Source organism: Quercus robur, chromosome 3, assembly GCF_932294415.1.
Source record: "Quercus robur chromosome 3, dhQueRobu3.1, whole genome shotgun sequence".
Classification (NCBI taxonomy): Eukaryota; Viridiplantae; Streptophyta; class Magnoliopsida; order Fagales; family Fagaceae; genus Quercus; species Quercus robur.
The window spans coordinates 67,745,879-67,765,660 of NC_065536.1; the positions used below are offsets into that span (position 1 = coordinate 67,745,879).

Genomic DNA, 19,782 nt, shown 5'->3' on the forward strand with positions numbered 1-19,782 from the left:
CAAATGACAGTCTTGGTGTTTTGGGGGCTAATTTTGGCCTTCTGTATTAGCTTTGCTCTGCTGAAATGGAGTGACTTAAAATATAGAAGGAAACGCTTGCCACCAGGAACAATGGGGTGGCCAATTTTTGGAGAGACTGTAGATTTTCTCAAGTATGGACCGGATTTCATGAAGAAAAAAAGAGCAAAGTGAGCTTTTTATGATGAATTTCTTTTTGTTATTATTATTCTAGATTTTATTATAAATATTATTAATTACGAGTGGAATGTCACCCCATCTTTCATAGATTTATTAGTGAATGAAAAATCCCACGACAATGCATATAGTAAATTAAGATCTTCTCCATATCAAAAGGAATGGACCTTAATTCATGGTCAAGGAAAAAACTAAATTTTAATACATATATTTTTTTTAAATAGTACATATAAACATATATGTTTTTCAAGTTTGAATCTAAAAAAATTAATACTTAGTCCCCAAAACTAAAATTGACCTAAATCTCTCTCTCTCTCTCTCTCTCTCTCTCACACACACACACAAAATTAATTTCTTATTTATCTAATTGTCTCAAATTTCATTAAATACACACAAATGACTTATATATGACAGTGTGCTTGGAGAGGAGGCATCTTAATTATGAAGCAACTCTCATCTTCTCATAGATGTGTACATGCTATGAAAGAGTGGCTTTATGAAGCCATTTCAAAAGATAATTTTTGTGTTAGATATGTCACTTTGACTATTTTTTTGTCACTTTTACAAATGCGTGTTGTACTCAAGGGAGTCAATACTGTACCGGAAGCTGTACCGGTCTGACCATCGGTACGATATATTTCAGATACCGGTCAATACCGATGTACCGTTTCGGGTTTACCTTTAGTACAAAAATATTATAATATTAGAAAAGCTTGTGGGTGGTAATGAGATATGAGACACTGCTTGTGGGTGGTAATGGTAAACCCAAAAAATAAAAATTTAAAAAGCTTCCTATTCTGCCGTTGGAACTCACAAAAATTGAGGAAAAAAAAAAAGAGCCAACCTGTCATCACGGCTTCCAAAGTTTATCAAGTTTTTCTATGTTCACACGTTATTGCTTGTATACTTCCCACTTCACATTTTCAGATCTCAAAATACACTCTCTCTTTCTCTGTGTTCAAGTTAAAGCTTTTAGTTTCAGCCTCTCTTTCTCTATCTATTACTCTAAGCTTTAAGCCCCATTTCACAACGTCAACGAATCGATGGTGCCACCATTCACCTCCAGTCAACAATATCGTCCCAGTGTTAAGCTGGAAAAATCAATGGCGTAAAGGGCAAAGAGCTGGAGAGAGCCTATCCGGCGTGAAAAGGAGAAAACCAGTAGATTAGATGGCGTTTTTGGGTCAAGTTCAGTATCGGCTGGAATCTGATATTTACCCCGGTACGGCCGAAATGATCCCGGTATGACCTGTATTTAATCCGAAACGAAATCACTACATTTCTGTACCGGCCAACCTATCAGAACGGAAAATACTGGTAGTACCGGCCGGTACGGTACGAAATCGTCTTCCTTCATTGTACTTGTATATTACTCCCTCCGTCCCACTTTGTTTGTTCTCTATTCCATTTTGGGATGTCCCAAAATATTGTCCTGTTTCTAAAAATAAAAGTCATTAATTTACTAATGTTCCTATTATACCCCTATTTTATTTTCTAAAAATAATAATTCGATTTTTTGATAAATTTATTGAAGGGTAGTTTTGGAAACTTATATATTTTTAAAAGGTAGACAAAACAATAAATGATGTTCCTTTAAAAAATTTGACTTTTCAAACGGGACAAACAAAGTGGGACAGAAGGAGTACATGTAAATGGTGTAATAACTAACTTTACGGAGGTTTTACTTAAAAGGTTGTAATAATAATAGTAACAATAATAATAATTACAAATAATTAATGATGTTGTGGAAACCATGTCCACATCACATGATTAATCCATTTATCTTTGAAGGAAAATATTAAAAAAAAAAAGGTCTGATTTGTCACAAATTAATACAATGTTCTCAGGTATAATTGCTTGAATCAAAAGTCCAAACTCCAAACACTAAAATGACTTTCATGTCAAATTCTAAGGTAATTAAAAAAAAAAAAAAAAAAAAACATCAAAAAGGGAAATTAATTAGATTTATGTTGATAACGATTTGACAAAAACGAAAATACATTTTGTGATTTTTGTGTTGACAGGTTTGGAAGTGTATTCAAGACCCACATATTGGGTTGTCCTACCGTTATCTCTCTGAATCAAGAGCTCAACAGATATGTCCTTATGAATGAAGGAAAAGGACTTGTTCCTGGATACCCAAAGTCCATGCTGGATGTAATGGGGAAGACCAATATTGCTGCTGTGCATGGTTCTGCTCACAAATTCATTAGGGGGTCATTGCTAACTCTTATTGGTCCTGAAGCAATTCGAGATCAACTTCTTCCAGAAATTGATAAGTTCATGAGAAATTTTATCAACAACTGGGATGGCAAAACCATTGACATTCAGGAAAAAGCCATTGAGGTATATAATCACAATATATCTCTAGAAAGTAGAAACGCAAGTTTTCACCATAGTGGTCCAAACCCGTTCCATTGTTCTTGTCGTATTTTAACCAAGTATGAAATATCAAACCTACTTTTGGCTACAAGAAAATTAGGGAGAAGTATATATATATTTTTAAACCTCATAGTTTAGGAAAGTAATAAATTAAACCCTATTGTTTAGAGGGTAACAAATTAAATTGTGAAATTTCAAAATATAAAATTTTTTTTTTATTTGAGAAATACACACACACATATATAGGAGAAGAGGAATGAGATAAAGGAATACACTCGCACGCACATATAAACTCTAACCCATTTTAACTGGAATGATGACATGTTTGAAGTTTAATATGGCTGAGGTTTAATATGTTTATTTCCGAACCTTGTATTTAATTTGTTACATTTGAATTGAAACTATATGATAAAAATTGATATATGCCAAAAGTATAGGATTTAAAATATATTTTTTTTTTCCCAAAAAAATAAAAAATGATGGCAACAATTCATACATTTCAAAAAAAAAAAAATTTATGCAGATGGCTTTTTACGCAGCCTTCAGACAGATTATAAAAGCTGAATATGATTTAGTTTGTAAGGCTTTTAAAGCGGAGTTTGATAAGGCAGCAACAGCATCACTTTCTTTGCCTATCAACATTCCAGGCACAAATTACTACGAGGGTTTACAGGTATGTAATTGAAGATGCATCATGTCACATAATATTTCTATTTCATGTACATGTATATATATATATATATATATATATATTGGAATAGACAAAGTTTGGCTCTAAACAAGTTTAGAGCCTTAGATTCCGATCACCAATAGGAAGATAATACTAGTAAGTCATGTGAATTACATATGATGGGACACATGTCATATTCTTATTGGTGGATATTTTTGGAACATTTTGACCATTGTGAAATTGAGATTATTCCTTTACAGGCAAGGAAGAAGATCCATAAACTTTTGAAACAAATTATGGAAAAGAGAAGTGCTTCTGGGAAAACTCATGATGACATGTTTGCCGAGCTTATAGGAAATGAGAAGTCAAGATATCATCTATCCGAAGAGCAGATATTTGATCAAATATTTGCAATACTGTATTCCGGTTATGAAACTGTCTCCGTTACTAGCATGATGGCCATCAAGTTTTTACATGATCACCCTAAAGCTCTTCAAGAACTTAGGGTGAGAGTTTTACTAATCAGCTATGGTTTATAACTTTTTTTTTTTTTAATCATGAAAATGTTCATAACTCTTTTTTGGCTGAATCTCAATCAGGAAGAACATTTAGTAATACGAGAAAGAAAAAAACCGGAAGAGCCAATTGACTGGAATGACTACAAGTCTATGAGTTTCACTCGTGCCGTAAGTAAAATTGAAATTTAATTAGAGTTTTCTTCCAAACTGGTCTTGAAGAAAATTCTTTCAACTCACTATATGATGATTAAAATAAGTATCCAAGTGTATTATAGGTCACAAAACTTATTTAATGAGTCATTTGATTTAATGCATACATACATATACATATACATATATATATATATATATATATAATTTCATCAATTAATGCTACATAATGGGTAGAAAATTCCTTCAAATTGGATTCAAACAATGTTACATATATGCTTCTTTTCATTCAAATAAAAAAGAAGAAAAAAGAAGGACCCCCATTTAAAAAAGTCTTTTTAATTTTTTCAATTTTTAATAAAAAAGATATTTCGTATTTTCTTCATATAGGTGATCCTCGAAACCTCAAGGTTGGCCACTGTTGTTAATGGAGTACTAAGGAAGACAACACAAGATTTGGAATTGAATGGTATGTTGAACAAACTTATAACTTCATTTTTAAGCCTTTGCAATGTGCAGCGGTAAAACTGAAAGAAGAAGTTTTTTCTGACAATATTTTTCATGTTTATCTATATCTATATATATCTAAAAACTTAAATGTAACATTTATAGTTGCTACGCTCCTGTTGAGTCACATCATCCACTTATTTTCTATATTTTCTTTTCTCTATTTAAACTTTTCTTCCCCTATTCTCAAAAAAAAAAAAAAAAAACTCTTCTTCTCCCTATTAGTTTACACTTACAATTACATTTCTTCCAATATTTTCCCTTCTTTTTTGTCTCTTTCCCACTACTCTCTATTTTATTGATACACTTCCTTCTTCTTTCTTTTGTTTTGACTTTGCTTCTCCCCATTTTATTTTCCATAAATTTGATATTATTTTCCCAATTCAATCCATATTTTTCCCACAAAAAACTGTGAGCATTCTCTCTCTCTCTCTCTCTCTTGGTGGATTTTTGTTATTTCTTATAACTCTAATTAAGGTTGATGGTTCTCTTTTATTTTCTTTTTTAATATGTGTTTTGGTATTGTATGTGTGTGTGTGTGTGTTTTTTTTTAATTTCTCATCAAAAAGTCTTTTCTTTCCCTTTTATAACTTTGGTTAAATTTTGGTTTGGGTTAATACTTAATTTTTTTTTTTAAAAATGGGAATTTGAATATGCCTACCAATTGTTTGAGTAATAAATTATTATAAAGTCTATTTTTTATTCCTTTAGTTTCATTTTAATTTTAGCTAAGATAACATTGTAATTTTGTGATGATTTTTTATTATTATGATAATTTTCTTATTTCTTAATAGATGAGAAATTTGAAACTTATAAAATTTAGTTGTATATTAGGCAAATATAATACACTACAAATGATATATTTGTAGAGAGAAAAAGATAAAAAAATACTTGTAAAAGTTTTTTTTTTTTTTTTTTTTAATTATTCTTCTACTTGTTAATTCACATCTACAGTTACACTTTTTCAAAACTTTCCCCTTCCTTTTTGTCTTTTTATCTTTTTACTATTCTCTACTTTACCGTTACACTTTCTTTATTTTTCTTATGTACGTTTTGACACTTTTTCTTCCCATTTTTTTGTATAAATTTGATATCATTTTCCCAATTCAATTCGGATTTTCTCCACACAAAACTGTGAGTACTCTCTCTCTCTCTTGGTGGATTTTTGTTATTTCTTATAACTTTCATTAAGGTTAATGGTTCTTTTTTCTTTTCTTTTTTAATGTGTGTTTTGGTATTGTGTGTGTGTGTGTGTGTGTTTTAATTTCCCATCATAAATTCTTCTCTTTCCCTTTTATAGCTTTGATTAAACTTTGGTTTTGGTTAATATTTAGTTTTTTTTTTTTTTAAATAGGAATTTGAATATATGCCTACCAATTTTTTGAGTAATAAATTATGATAAAGTCCATTTTTTATTCCTTTAATTTTGGCTAAGATAACATTGTAATTTTGTGATAATTTTTTATTATTATGATAATTTCCTTATTTCTTAAGAGATGAAAATTTTCAATAATAAATTTGAAACTTATAAAGTTTAGTTGTATATTAGGCAAATATAATAATACACTACAACAAAAGTTATAATAATAAAATGATATATTTGTAGAGATAAAAAGATAAAAAAAAAAAAAAATTTGTGGAATTCATTTTTTTTAAGACAATACTTGAAGTAACTTTTACTTTTTATATATTATGCCTCATTATATGATATTTATATTCCCATGTATTGCATGGATCTACGATTAGTTTTCATAATTATTGATATGGTATGTTATGATGTGTGCATATATATATATATAAAATAAAAGTAGTGTTATTGATTGATCCATATAAAAGTAATGTTGCTTTAATCACAACATATCAATAATTGTGAAAAAAAATGTGAAGAATGTTATGTCCCTAGTATCATTCAAATCATTGTGGGAAATGTTGTCTAACCAGTTTATAACATTCTATTGGATTTTCAGGATTCTTCATTCCAAAAGGATGGAGAATATATGTTTTCACAAGGGATATCAATTATGATCCACTCCTCTATCCAAAGCCTTTTACATTCAATCCTTGGAGATGGATGGTTAGTTACTTAAGCCAAACATTTCATTTCTATATTCTTAAAAAGTAATTATTAATGAAATGGAATACAGGATAAGAGCTTGGAGTCTCACAGCTATTGCTTCTTATTTGGAGCTGGAGGCAGGCTGTGTCCAGGAAAGGAATTGGGCATGGTTAAAGTTTCTACATTCCTTCACTATTTTGTTACTAAATACAGGTTTGTTGCATTTTTAGTTTTCTTTGGAAAAAGTGAAACTTTTGCTAAAGAAATTGTCCTGGTTACAGATGGGAGGAAGTTGGAGAAGTAGAGATCATAAAATTTCCCAGAGTTGAAGTACCAAATGGGCTGCACGTAAGGGTATCAAAGCACTAATGTTTATACAGTAAGGATATATGAAATATTAGAAGGAACATAAAGATATGAACAGTTTATCCAAAAAATGTATGGAATAATTTTTTGAACATAAAGATATGAACAGTTTATCCAAAAAATGTATGGAATAAGTTTTTGAACATAAAGATATGAACAGTTTATCCAAAAAATGTATGGAATAAGTTTTTTCTTCCTTATGCATTGTACTAAATACTAATGGGAATCAAGATTTCCTTTGTTTTGCCATTTTTGAGTTCAAAGCTTTAAAATTTAGGCCATTTTTTTTATATATCTACTTTCTTTATGTAAATTAGAGAGGATCAAAATTAAAGTCCCACCTGTTACTAGACCTACTGGACTCTCTCATTGAAGCCATTGTCCCTTCCAATGTTATATACTTGCTCCATCTTTCTTTCTTTTTTCTCCCCGATTCTAGGTTCTCCCCCCCCCCCCCCCCCCCCAAAAAAAAAGCAGTCTTTGTTTTAGAAGTCAAATTGATTAACTTTTCTAAACTTATTCTTTACTTTCTTTGAAAGATTGATAAATATTTTAGTAATTTTATTTGAATTTAATTTAATTAAAAAGTGGCAAAAGTTTTGTAACTTAACTGATACTTTCTAATATTTTTAATGGAGATGTCCATTTCATGTAATATAAAGGAAATTCAAAATTATCTACCTGCATTTACAATAGGAATCACCCGTAAGCATTCAATTTTTAGCCGAAAGTGCAATTAATCATACCACAACTCAAATGGTAGAAAATCCACAATTTATAGTGATCAATACTTCAACCAAATACTTTGGGATAAGGGTACATCAATATGGATAATCATGAACATACATTAAAAGATGATTTTCTATTAAAATTAGAGTAAAAGGAAAAAAAATAAAATAAAAAAAGAATGGAGCAGCAAGCCTTTGATGCTGAAGCGATAAATCCGAAAGCAATGAGCTATCATGGACAAAAAAGAACGACAAACAATTAATTTTTCATTTAATTGAAGAGATGAAGAGTCAACCGAGAGAATTAGGAGGCTGCCAAGGAAAAAAAATAGAGTTACTATGTTGGTTCATACTTCAAAACGATGTATTTGTTATCTATTTGAATTCAAATACTTCAATTATCTTTTCTTTTAAAAAAATACAAAATGATTGCTTAAAAAAAAAACCTACCTTACGTAAATAGTAAACACTATTCATTCTTATACTGAAATTTCTATGGTTTTTTTTTTTTTTTAATTCTTTAAAACATTTTAAAATTTTTGTTATCCAAATTATATATAGTTATCATAGATCTCCATCTATTCACACTAAATTATATCATTTTTCTTTTGTTCAAATCTCAATTTTTTTTTACTTATAACAATTCTTATCTTAATCAATAAATTCAAATATCACATTGGGTTTCAACAAAAAATACACACGATTATATATATATATATATATATATATCACTTTTAAGCATTATAACACTAAACCAAAAAAAAGAGCATCTAGTATATATATTTACACATAGACAAAGTCTTGTGTAAATATTAAATTTGATAATTATGATAATTATTAATAATTAGGGTAAAACTAAGCTGTTAAGCATAGTACCTTAGGTGTAGTACATGAGGTTTTCCCGTTAACTCAATTAGTAAAGTCTCTGATGGCTAAATAAGAGATCTAAAATTCAATCTTTGCCGATAGCAAAAACCAATTAGTGTCTTGGTCTGATAATAAAGAATTATTATCAAGAGCGGACGCTATAGGTCAAAACTCTCTAAAAAATAAAAAATAAAAAAGTTTTCCAATTTAATTCAAACACTTTGTTGAATTAACCAATAAGACACAAATAATATTATCTTCTCAAAAAAAAAAAAATGGAAACCTAATGCATTGCACACCTAAGGTGTTATACCTAACTTTTACCGTAATAATTAATAAATATATAATATAATATAATATAATTAGTTTAGCAAGATAATTAATACATGATAATATATGTATTTATCTCATTAAAACATAACAATTAATTAGTAATACTTCTCCCATCCTTCCAACTACCATGGTTTTTTAGTAGAGTTTATGGTGTGTTTTTATGTTAGAATTTTGTTCAATCTCCCTTGTGTGAACCAAAAAAAAAAAAAAAAGTAATTCTACAACCACAAACTATTTTATAATATTTTTACCTTATTGGTTTTCATCTAGGCCTGCCAATAATATCACTTTTTCATTTACCAATAATTACTCACCATATCAGCAGTTTGTAAATTTTTTTGTAAAATAGTTTGTATCCTTAGCGATATTAAAAAAAGTAGTAATTAATGCATAGTTATATATATTTATTGGGAATAATAATTCATTTTGATTAGAGAGGATCTTATTCCAACCGATTACACCTTGAAAGTTTTCCATAATTATTTCATAGTTGAGATAAAAGTATTAGAAGTGCATATCCTACACTCATAAGTATCTCCATTATAATGGTAAAGTCAAAGTAAGGAAGTAATAACTCAAGTCATCCTCTTCTACCATTTTTATTTATGGCAAATAATTACTCCAGACATGTAAGCTCAACATCTAATTAACGTCAATTAGACCAAATAGTTTTATATATTTATATTAGAATTTACTAAATAGTAAATACCTTCCATTGTTACAAACCCTTCGTTTAGGTTACTATCAAAAAAAGCTTTTCACGTTCGATCATTTATGTGGTGAGCGTTTTTTTATTAATCTTTTAAGCCGTGGATGTGTAGTATTTTTTTTTTTTTAATTGAGAAGTACTATATTCATAATATTTTCAACAAATTCTATGTAATAAGTTGTAACGTTTATAATTTGAATCCACCACTTAAATTACTTTTTTGCCAATGAGCCAGACTGAGCTAGCAACAACCTACCATTTAATATTTATAGTAAAATTGTTATGAAATTGTTGTGGATAAAACATTTATTTTTATTTTTTTATATCTTTGGTAGTTTTGTTTTTGGGTGTTGTCATTAGTTTTAATGAGCAGTTTAAGAAATAAGAATCATACTTAAATGTCCAAATTAATTTAGACAAAATCTACCAATTTTTGGGAAAAATTAGTGGAAATTGAAATTTGGTAAGAAATTACAAAAGGTCTTGTAATGGAAGACCTTATGAGCCCCTTTTTTTAGGCGTTTAGAAAGCAAAAAACGGTAGTTTAGCAAAACACAATTCTAATGATACATTTGGCTAGGCAATATCTGTGGGATTGCGTTTTTAATTTCGTAGATTTTCTCAATGTAGAAAATGCAATTTTTCTCTGCTTTTTAAGCATCAAGTGATTTGCAAGATTGCGTTACCGCTCAAATTTATGGCTAAAAACCTAAATTAGCCTCAACTCCATGAGAAATTATTATTTACATTGGGAGGACTGCTAATGTGGTCCTCCTTGCCTAATGAGATGATGTCATCTAAACAAATGTATATGTGAACTTCCTAATCATCATAACGAATAAAAAATAAAAATTATCAAATGATGTCACATTTGCATAAATAATAGCATTTTATTGGTTGGGAGGTCAAGGAGGACCACGATAGCAGTCCTCTTGGTGGACCTAATAATTTCTCCAACTCCACACTTAATGCACATTTATATATATTTATTGGGAATAGTAATACATATTGATTAGAGAGGATCATATTCCAACCAAATTACACCTTGAAAGTTTTCCATAATTATTTCATAGGTGATATCAAAGTATTATAAGGGCATATCCTGCACTCATAATTATCTCCATTATTATGGTGGAGTCTAATTAAGGAAGTAATAACTCAAGTCATCCTCTCCTACCAATTTTGTTTATGGCCAATAATTACTCCAGACATGTTAGGACAAAGTCTAATTAAGGAAGTAATAACTCAAGTCATCCTCTTCTACCATTTTTGTTTATGGCAAATAATTACTCTAGACATGTTTCGTCTTCAATTTTTGGCAGACCAAAATATCCTCATACAAATTCTGAAATAACATACCATTTAGTTTAATTTTTTTCCTACAAAAAAGTAATAAAGGTTAAAACAGTAATACTATCTCAAGTACAAAAGGAAAAAAAAAAAAAAAAAAAAAAAACCATCATTCTCGCCATCAATTTGTATTCAAATGTCTAAATCCTATCTATATTTGTTATTTATTTGAATTCAAATACTTCAATTATCTTTATAAAAATATACAAAATTACTACCAAAAAAAAAAAAAAAAAAAAACCTACCTCACGTAAAAAGTAAAAACTACTCATTCTTATCCAGAAATTTCTATGGTTTTTAAAAAAAAAAAATAAATTCTTTAAAATATTTCAAAATTTTTTTTATTAAAATTCTATACAATTATTACAAATCTTCATCTATCCACACTAACGTATATCACCTTTCTTCTGTTCAAATCTCAAATTTTTTTTACTTATCATAATTCTTATCACAATCAATAAATTCAAATATCCCATTGGATTTCAACAAAAAATACACACAGTTATATATATATATATATATATATATATTACTTTTAAGCATTATAACACTAAACCCAAAAAACAAATAAATAAATAAAAGAGCATCTAGTATATATATATATATATAAAAACACATAGACAAAGTCCTGCTTTCCTCATCCAACCCAACTGTCTTTCTCTCAAAACCTCTACAACTCTCTCTCTCTCTCTTTTTATCTGTTAGTTACCAATGGCAGAGCCTTCGACGAAAGTCACACCCCCCTTGAAAGATGAGCTAGACATAGTGATCCCCACTATCAGGACTCTAGATTTCTTAGAGAGTTGGAGGCCTTTCTTCGAGCAGTACCATCTGATCATAGTGCAAGATGGTGACCCATCAAAGACCATAGAGGTCCCAGAAGGCTTCGACTATGAGTTATACAATCGTAACGATATTAATCGGATTCTGGGTCCAAGGGCTTCTTGCATTTCTTACAAGGACTCAGCTTGTCGTTCCTTTGCCTTCCTTATCTCCAAGAAGAAGTATATTTTCACTATTGATGATGATTGCTTTGTAAGTTTTTTTTCCACTCTTTCTCTCCTTGTTTCGCTTTTGGTGGCTAAGAAATTTTTTTAAATGTATGCCTTGATATAATTAAGAGAAATTGGTTTGTTGAACTGACTTTTGTGTGATCGTGTTTTTGTTAGCAAAATTGAGATATATGAGCATATAATATTCGCTAAAAATCATGAACATGGCCACACATATAGATTCTGAAAAATTAGAATATGACAAGGCGGTGATACATACATACATACATACATATATATATATATATATATAATTATTAGATTTTTTTATGTATTTTTTTTTTGTCTAATATTTTGGATATATTGTTAAGCATTTATTTTTCAGATATTGTTAAACATATATCAATTTAAGAGTACTAATGGATAATAAAGTGAATTTATGACTATTAAATGATGTTTAGAATATAATTAATTTTATGAAAAAAGAGTCTAACCTGTCAAATACAAACAAGACCATCATTTATTAATAACCAAATCTTAACATTTTTAACAATTAAAAAAATATTAAACAAAGAATTGAAGTTAAAGTTAGTAAAATAATTTTTGAAAACAAATTATTTTTTGGCCAAATACATTGGGGACATGCATGCAACCATGTTCAAGGTGTATTCATGTCAAACAAGGACACAAAAGGCGTATTCGTGTCTGACACAGACACACAATTGAGGTTGGTTTTAAGTTTGGTATGGAGTTTTTTTTTTTTTTTTTTAGATAGTTACAATATGGTACTAACCCTATAGCTTGAACTCTTTTCCTCTAGACCCCTAAATATTTTGTGCATGAAGAGGTGCCAATTAAGCACTTTGTACTTGGTACTTTTTTATTAAAAGAAAAAATTGCTTGTTCATGGTATTTTATTTAGTATGTGATATACAAATTATGCTTTTCTTTGTGGTTCATTTGGATTGTTAAAAGTATTAAGCCCAAATATAGACAAGACCTAAGCCTAATCCTTGATGTTTAAACCAAGGATATTACGTATACTACTGGTCCATTAACCATACTTTATTTTACGGTTAATTTAGTATTTAGCTCTAAATATCCTCACATTGGATTTATTGTAACACAAAATTGAGGATACTGTAAAGATGTAGCCCTAAAAGGTTTTATCTCCTGGATGTAGGTCGCTAGGCTGAATCACATAACCTTCACGATCTCTCTCTTCTCTCTTGCTTCCACTTCTCTACATCAATCTCTACAATTTAATATTTAAATTTTATCATGAAGAAAGGAATTTTAAGATAAGATTTCAATTTCAATCTTTAGTTTAAATGACTTGAATAGGTATAAGATGACAATAGATTTTTTTTATAGTAATGAAATTTATAAAAGGCTTTGTTATATCACTAGGTGTAAGATGTCACTTGAATTTCATAATATCACAAATGCTTTTTTATCTAGCAAAATTTTGAAAGCTTTTTATTATAAATTGCAGTTTATAGTAGCAATATTCTTCAAAGAAGAGAATATATATATATATATGTGTGTGTGTGTGTGTGTGTGTGTGTGTGTGTGTTCTCTGTTGTCTATCTGTGTCTACTCGAAACTTTGATACTCCTTTGTTGGGTTCCCTTTTTACCATCATTGGCGCCACCTTAGTCGGAAAGTGAATTCCTAGAACCGAACAGTAAGGCCCGTTGAGCTAGAGAGAGCGTTAGGGCATGAGAGGTATAGGGTTGATTAGGGTATGTGTTATGAAATGCAACGGTGTTAAGAAAAACATGATAATTGAGTATTAAAACTAGAATAGTATGGAAAGATTGTGGAGATCCAACTCCTCTGTCAGCTCCAGGACTGGTTTTCCTCTTGATATTGTAAATGAAGAGAATCACACTGTTGAAGAAAATGAGTTTTCGGATTTCCAAAAATGGAATATCCCCAAAGTTGATACTAAAATTGTTTACAAAACTAGTTGGGCTGAAAATACTTTCTGTTCTGCTTACAAAGTTAGAACTGTTGAACAAACATTTTCTATTTCAAAAACTCATGAAAAATATTGCTTGTTTACAAAATTACCCATTTCATATTTAGCTTTTCTTTTATTTTTCAATTGGTATTTTAACAGTTTTTCATCATTACACATATTAATACCAAGTTTTTTAATAGTGCTAAAAATATCACCATAAGTTAAGCTATCACAATCAATAGAATCATTTTTGCCAATTAATTCTTGTTTTACCTTATGAGCAACGATAGGAGGCAGACCATCAATAAACTTTTCTTTCCAATAAGGCTTGTAGCAATCTTTCCAAAGCATAACTCTGGAAATGAAAACATCTTGATACCATCTGTAGTCAGACATAGTAGGACATCTCAAATTATTCAGATAATTAGAAATCCGAGACGAATATTAGATGGAGTACCAACAAAGTGTTTAAGAACAGTATAGATTAAGGTATTGACACCATCAGGAATACCCCATGTTAAATCTTCAAATCCAAACACAACATTGATTTGCATTGCTGCAGCTTATGGCATTGTCATGTCTTGAATTTGCCTTAGATAATGGCTTCTTGTTTTTGGTCTTCTATTCATATGCAATTGAGTACAATTCCAGTATTTGATTTGTTTTTTTTTTTTTGGGTCTTTTTTTGGAAATAATGGCTGGTTCTACTTGATGGAACTGGTGCATATTGAAAATGCTTTCATGACATTTTCAGCATTCTTTATGCTTCGGAAAAATCGCTTAAATGGTATATCAAACTTAGATCTCCATTATTCTCGTTCCTTTTTATATTTTTTATGTGCTTAAAAAATGTACCTTGAATTTAAATATTCCTTCTTCCTTTTCTTCCCCTTAATTTGAATCGATGCAGTTTGCTAATATGGTGTAGAGTGGACAGGCAATCCTCCAAGTTCCATGATCCATCATTGGTTTACAAATTTATGATAACCTTTAATCTCCTTTTCATTTGCTTCTTGGATGGAGATAGTCTTATAGCCATTAACCAGATCTCAACTACTTGATAATGAGCTAGATCTTTACAACATGCCCCTTTCATGCTCAAGAAATCTTTTATTATTTTCATCATGAATCACATCTGGTTCTTTGCATTATCTAAAGTTGTTGTAAGATTTCACATTTTATATGCAGGTTGCTAAAGACCCATCTGGGAAAGACATCAACGCGCTTCAACAGCACATAGAGAATCTTCTAACTCCATCCACTCCATTTTTCTTCAACACTCTTTACGACCCATACAGAGAGGGTGCTGACTTCGTCCGTGGATACCCTTTCAGTCTCCGCGAGGGTGTCCCTACCGCTGTTTCTCATGGCCTCTGGCTCAACATCCCTGACTATGATGCTCCTACCCAGCTTGTTAAGCCAAGGGAGAGAAATACCAGGTATATGTATACATCTGTCTAAACACTCCATTTGTTTCGCTGTAAAATGTTTTCAATGAAAATTTGTTTAGCTATGTATGCCTTGACCAGTTTTCTCCCTAGGTATGTCGATGCTGTGTTGACAATACCCAAGGGAACCCTATACCCCATGTGTGGTATGAATCTAGCATTCAATCGTGAATTGATTGGACCTGCAATGTACTTTGGACTCTTTGGTGAAGGTCAGCCAATTCAAAGATATGATGATATGTGGGCTGGCTGGTGCTCCAAGGTACTTTTCTTTTTAGTCGTTATTCATATTATTCTCTCACTTTTTTCCTGTTCATTATTTACCATGGTTCTATTTGAAAATCTAGTAAGTTTAGGATGATTATTTCATCAATAGTCTTGTAATTGAAGAGTTTTAAACTTTAAATAACAAAATTATTTAGAAATAAGGATTTGATAGTGGGTTTTGATCATGACAAAGTCTTCCATTGAAGTTATTTCTTCAATCTAGCAGGAAATCTGTAGTCATCATAATTTTGTTAGTGTTTGAAACTACACTAGTCTCTTTCTAGATAACATACATGACCTTGTTTAGAAATAAAGTAGTACTAATAATTCCTATATTTCATCTCGACAAGCAAAATTCTCATGATCGAGTTTGTCCTCATTATGGTGTAAAGTATTTTCCTAGTCTTTTAAATGATTACTAGGTTATATCGCCTAGCTCAATCTAATTTCCTTTTCAATATATTGTTCAAATCTAATGTGTCAACCTTTAGGCTTACTTCTTCACTAATATACTCATCATATTGATGCACTTGTAGGTTGTATGTGACCATTTGGGTTTGGGAGTCAAGACTGGTCTCCCCTACTTATGGCACAGCAAAGCCAGCAATCCATTTTCTAACCTCAAAAAGGAGTACAATGGTCTCTTCTGGCAAGAAGAACTGATCCCATTCTTCCAATCTGTCGTTCTTTCTAAGGAATCCACAACTCCTCAAAAATGCTACATTGAACTCTCCAAGCTAGTCAAGGACAAGCTTAGCCAGCTCGATCCGTTCTTTAACATGCTAGCAGATGCCATGGTGACTTGGATTGAAGTTTGGGAAGAGTTTAACCCCTCTGGAGAAAACTCAGCAGCTAACCCTTAATCCTGAAAAGTAGAGAACTATTTATTAAAATTGCAAGTTGCTTAATTGCTATAGTACTAGTTGTGGTAAAGTTGATTGAAAATAAGACCTAATAATAGCTTGGTTTTTTTGTTTCTTTTTCTATTGAATATGTCTTTCTTTTTTTCGTTGTAGTTTGAGATGCTTTTGTAAGTAGATTTGTTTCAGTCGTTAAATATTAACAATCAAATGACAAGCAACCAATTTCAAGAAGACAAAAAATTTTAAGAGTAAAAGTCCCTTAAGTTATTCAAATGAGTAAAGAATGGTTTCATGGAGGATATTTCATGGTGGGAATTCGGCTTAGTCAATGCTCGAACCACTAAGTCCGTAGTGTTCTTCACCATTCTATAACAACAAAAAGGCAAACCATCATTACAAAATGACATAAGTATATGTCCAACTTAATCAACAAACCTTAAAATTTAGTCTTATAGAAATCTTGATTTCTTTATTATATATATTGATAAGCGAATAATGGAGGAGGGATACGCAAGTTCAATCCTCACATTTATTATGAAATATATTTATAGTTATCCTATCTAAATATGTCAACGTGAGTCCTAAATAGTCATTTCAATTAACAAAAACTCAAATAAGTTTTCTTCTAGGACACAACTTTTGTCACAACTCTGATTTGACCAATTATGAGTAGTTATCTATCAGTTTACATAAATCAACCACTTTTTATCCACCACTTATAGGTTGCCATATCAAAATTGTAGCAAATGTTGTAACATAAAAAGTAGGAATAAGACACACTAATCGCACATCCAATTTTACTACTTGCTAACTTGTGCGACTATTGGTGGTAGACACTTTTTGTGATATGGACCTACTACATTTTGTCAACCACTTATATTCGCACAAATTACTAAACTATAAATTTGGGTGTGGAAATAATTGTATCCTTAGTATTGCTTTAAAAGTTAAGGGATAAAAGTTGTGTGCTCATCTTAGATGTATACCAAACTTTCCATAATTTGCTTAAAACTCTTCGAATATAATAATAATTGACCTTAAGATTCACATTTTGATACTGGTCTACAAAGATTCTTACGGTGCGTGCAAATCTGTAATGGGCATGGGTTTCAACGGTTCAACCACGCATAAATTTCATAACTCACTAGCCCCAAAAAAATATATATATAATTGTGGAGTTGTAATTTTGTTGTTACGGGTACTGCTTTATTTTTCATTTAATGAAGATGACAATTTTATTGAGATTGACAAGGTGATGGAAAAAAGGGTAAACTACATATTTGGTCCTTATCCTTTAGGCCAAATGTCAATTTGATCCCTAACTTTTTAAATGTGTTAATTGGGTCCTTAACCTTTTGATATTGTGTTAAAATGGTTCCTGCCATTAAGTGATGTATGGAAAATAGTGGCATGACTAACTAACAAAATAAAATATAAATTTATTTCCACTTGGACTACCACTTGTCCTAAACTAAATAATAATAAATAAATAAATAAAACTTCAATCTCATTAATTTTTCTTTTTGCACTTTCTCATCTTCTCAGTAAACATTTCTCGGAAACAAACATATAAAAAAAATTTAAAAACCCAAACTCAAACCCAGATTCTCTTCAGTCTTCACCACTTCCCTCAAATCCAAAACCCATTCCCTTTACTCCCCACAATTGCACTCATAGACCCACACAGCCACACTCCTTCACTGACTCAACCCACCCACTCACATCTCCCTCTCTCTCTACCTAGACTTTCCATCCTCCACCATTCACCATCCACACCGGTCCACTCTCTCACCATCCATGGCCCTCAATCCCACACGCCCATCTTCTTCACTCTCTCCCCCAAAGAAGGCCCAATCAAAGGTTGCCACATCACCCCCTCTCTCTCTACCACTCCTTCCCCATCACCTACTGAAAAGAGATTTTATTAAGATTAAAATCAAGGAAGCAAGATGCTTTACCTACACCATGGTAAAATGAATGGATTTTGAAAGATTCATAGCTTGCCCCAACCAGCTGGTATATTTTTCAAGGCTAGTGATGAAGGATTCAACCAGGGACGGAGCCATGACTTAGAGTTAAGGGGGCCAGCTCTGCTACTTGCTGTGTGCAGCGACTCCAGCCTTTGACTCTACTACTTTACCACTAAGGATTTTTGTTTAAAAATTTTTAAATGGTCAAGTTATTTGTTTTGGGTAAAATAGGTTGACTGGATTTTTTTTTTTTTTTTTGGACTTGTATATTTTGTTTTAGGTTTAATCTATTAAATTTTTATGGTTTTTAAAAGGTGGAAAATGCTAAAATTACAAAAAAGTTTACAAATTACTAATGTGGTCAGTGTTTATTAGTTAGTAAAAAAGTGGTGCAGGTGTTTAAATCAATAAGAATTTGCTACATTAATAGTTTCTAAAAATGTTGTAAAAAAGTTTGTGGCTATAACATTACTTTTAAAAGAATTGACGGCATTGTTAACAGGAGCAAAGTGTAATTTTATTGAACATAATTTCTAAAATTAATACCTATTAGGGAGGGCCATTGCCCCCGCTAGTCCATATGTAGCTCCATTCTTGGATTCAACATTTATTTAGTGGTTTTATTGAAGATGAAAGATCATCTTGCATGTGAGAGTGAGACATAATGGGGATTAGGGCCTCCTCTGCTTACTTGATGCTTTAAGGTTGCATTTATGACTCTAGCTGTGAGGGTTTTCTGTTTGGATGCCAAGAAAAAGAAATTTTCTCTTAGTGGCTGGGGTTTAATCTTTGGTTTTGATTTTTTTAGCACATGTTTGTTTCCAAGGAAAGTTTACTAGAAAGATGAGAAAGTGCAACAAAAAAAAAAAAAAAAATGGTATTTAAGATGTGTTTACATGTGCACTTGCTCTCTCTCTCTCTCTCTCTCTCTCTCTCTCTCTCTCTCTCTCTCTCTCTCTCTCTTTTTTTCAAGGCCACGTGTCAATCCAAGTGGCAATTTATGTGTTAATAACTTTATATTTCATTTTGACCATTAACCATATCAGCATTTTTTATTTATCACTTAACGGCAAGGACTACTTTAACACAATACCCAAATATTAGGGATTAAATTAACACATTTAAAAGGTCAGGGACTAAATTGACATTCAACATAAAGGTTAAAGACCAAATATGTAGTTTACCCTAGAAAAAATTATACATCTATATTTATATGGGACATTGACTTAGGAGCTATTTTTAAATACATTTTGTCGGGAGAATAATAAAATAATAAATGTTGTTGATAGCTTTTTATATTTTCTATGAAAGTGGTGTCAAAAATTTCCTATTATGGTTTATTAACAACTGTCCTAAGGGCATCCGCTAACATGACCTATTTATATAATATCTAAAAACTAAAGTGAAGTTTTTATTGTTACCATACTCCAATTGAGTTATATTAG

At 30.8% G+C, this 19,782-nt stretch overlaps 2 protein-coding genes across 2 annotated transcripts; both read left to right on the top strand.

Annotated features, from left to right (window-relative positions):
• Positions 1-6,890, top strand: LOC126719991 (cytochrome P450 85A1-like; the record flags this gene model as incomplete). Its single annotated transcript, XM_050422481.1, has 9 exons — positions 1-188; positions 2,220-2,541; positions 3,101-3,250; positions 3,508-3,753; positions 3,847-3,933; positions 4,306-4,384; positions 6,390-6,496; positions 6,567-6,691; positions 6,760-6,890. Coding segments are annotated over 9 exons (1,392 nt in total), but the record flags the coding sequence as incomplete, so codon positions are not given.
• Positions 6,891-11,542: 4,652 nt separating this feature from the next.
• On the top strand, positions 11,543-16,367 carry LOC126719992 (probable UDP-arabinopyranose mutase 2). Its single transcript, XM_050422482.1, has 4 exons — positions 11,543-11,866; positions 14,978-15,228; positions 15,319-15,499; positions 16,041-16,367. The coding sequence occupies exons 1-4, from the start codon at positions 11,543-11,545 to the stop codon at positions 16,365-16,367; spliced, it is 1,083 nt and encodes a 360-aa protein (XP_050278439.1).
• The last annotated feature ends 3,415 nt before the right edge of the window (positions 16,368-19,782 follow it).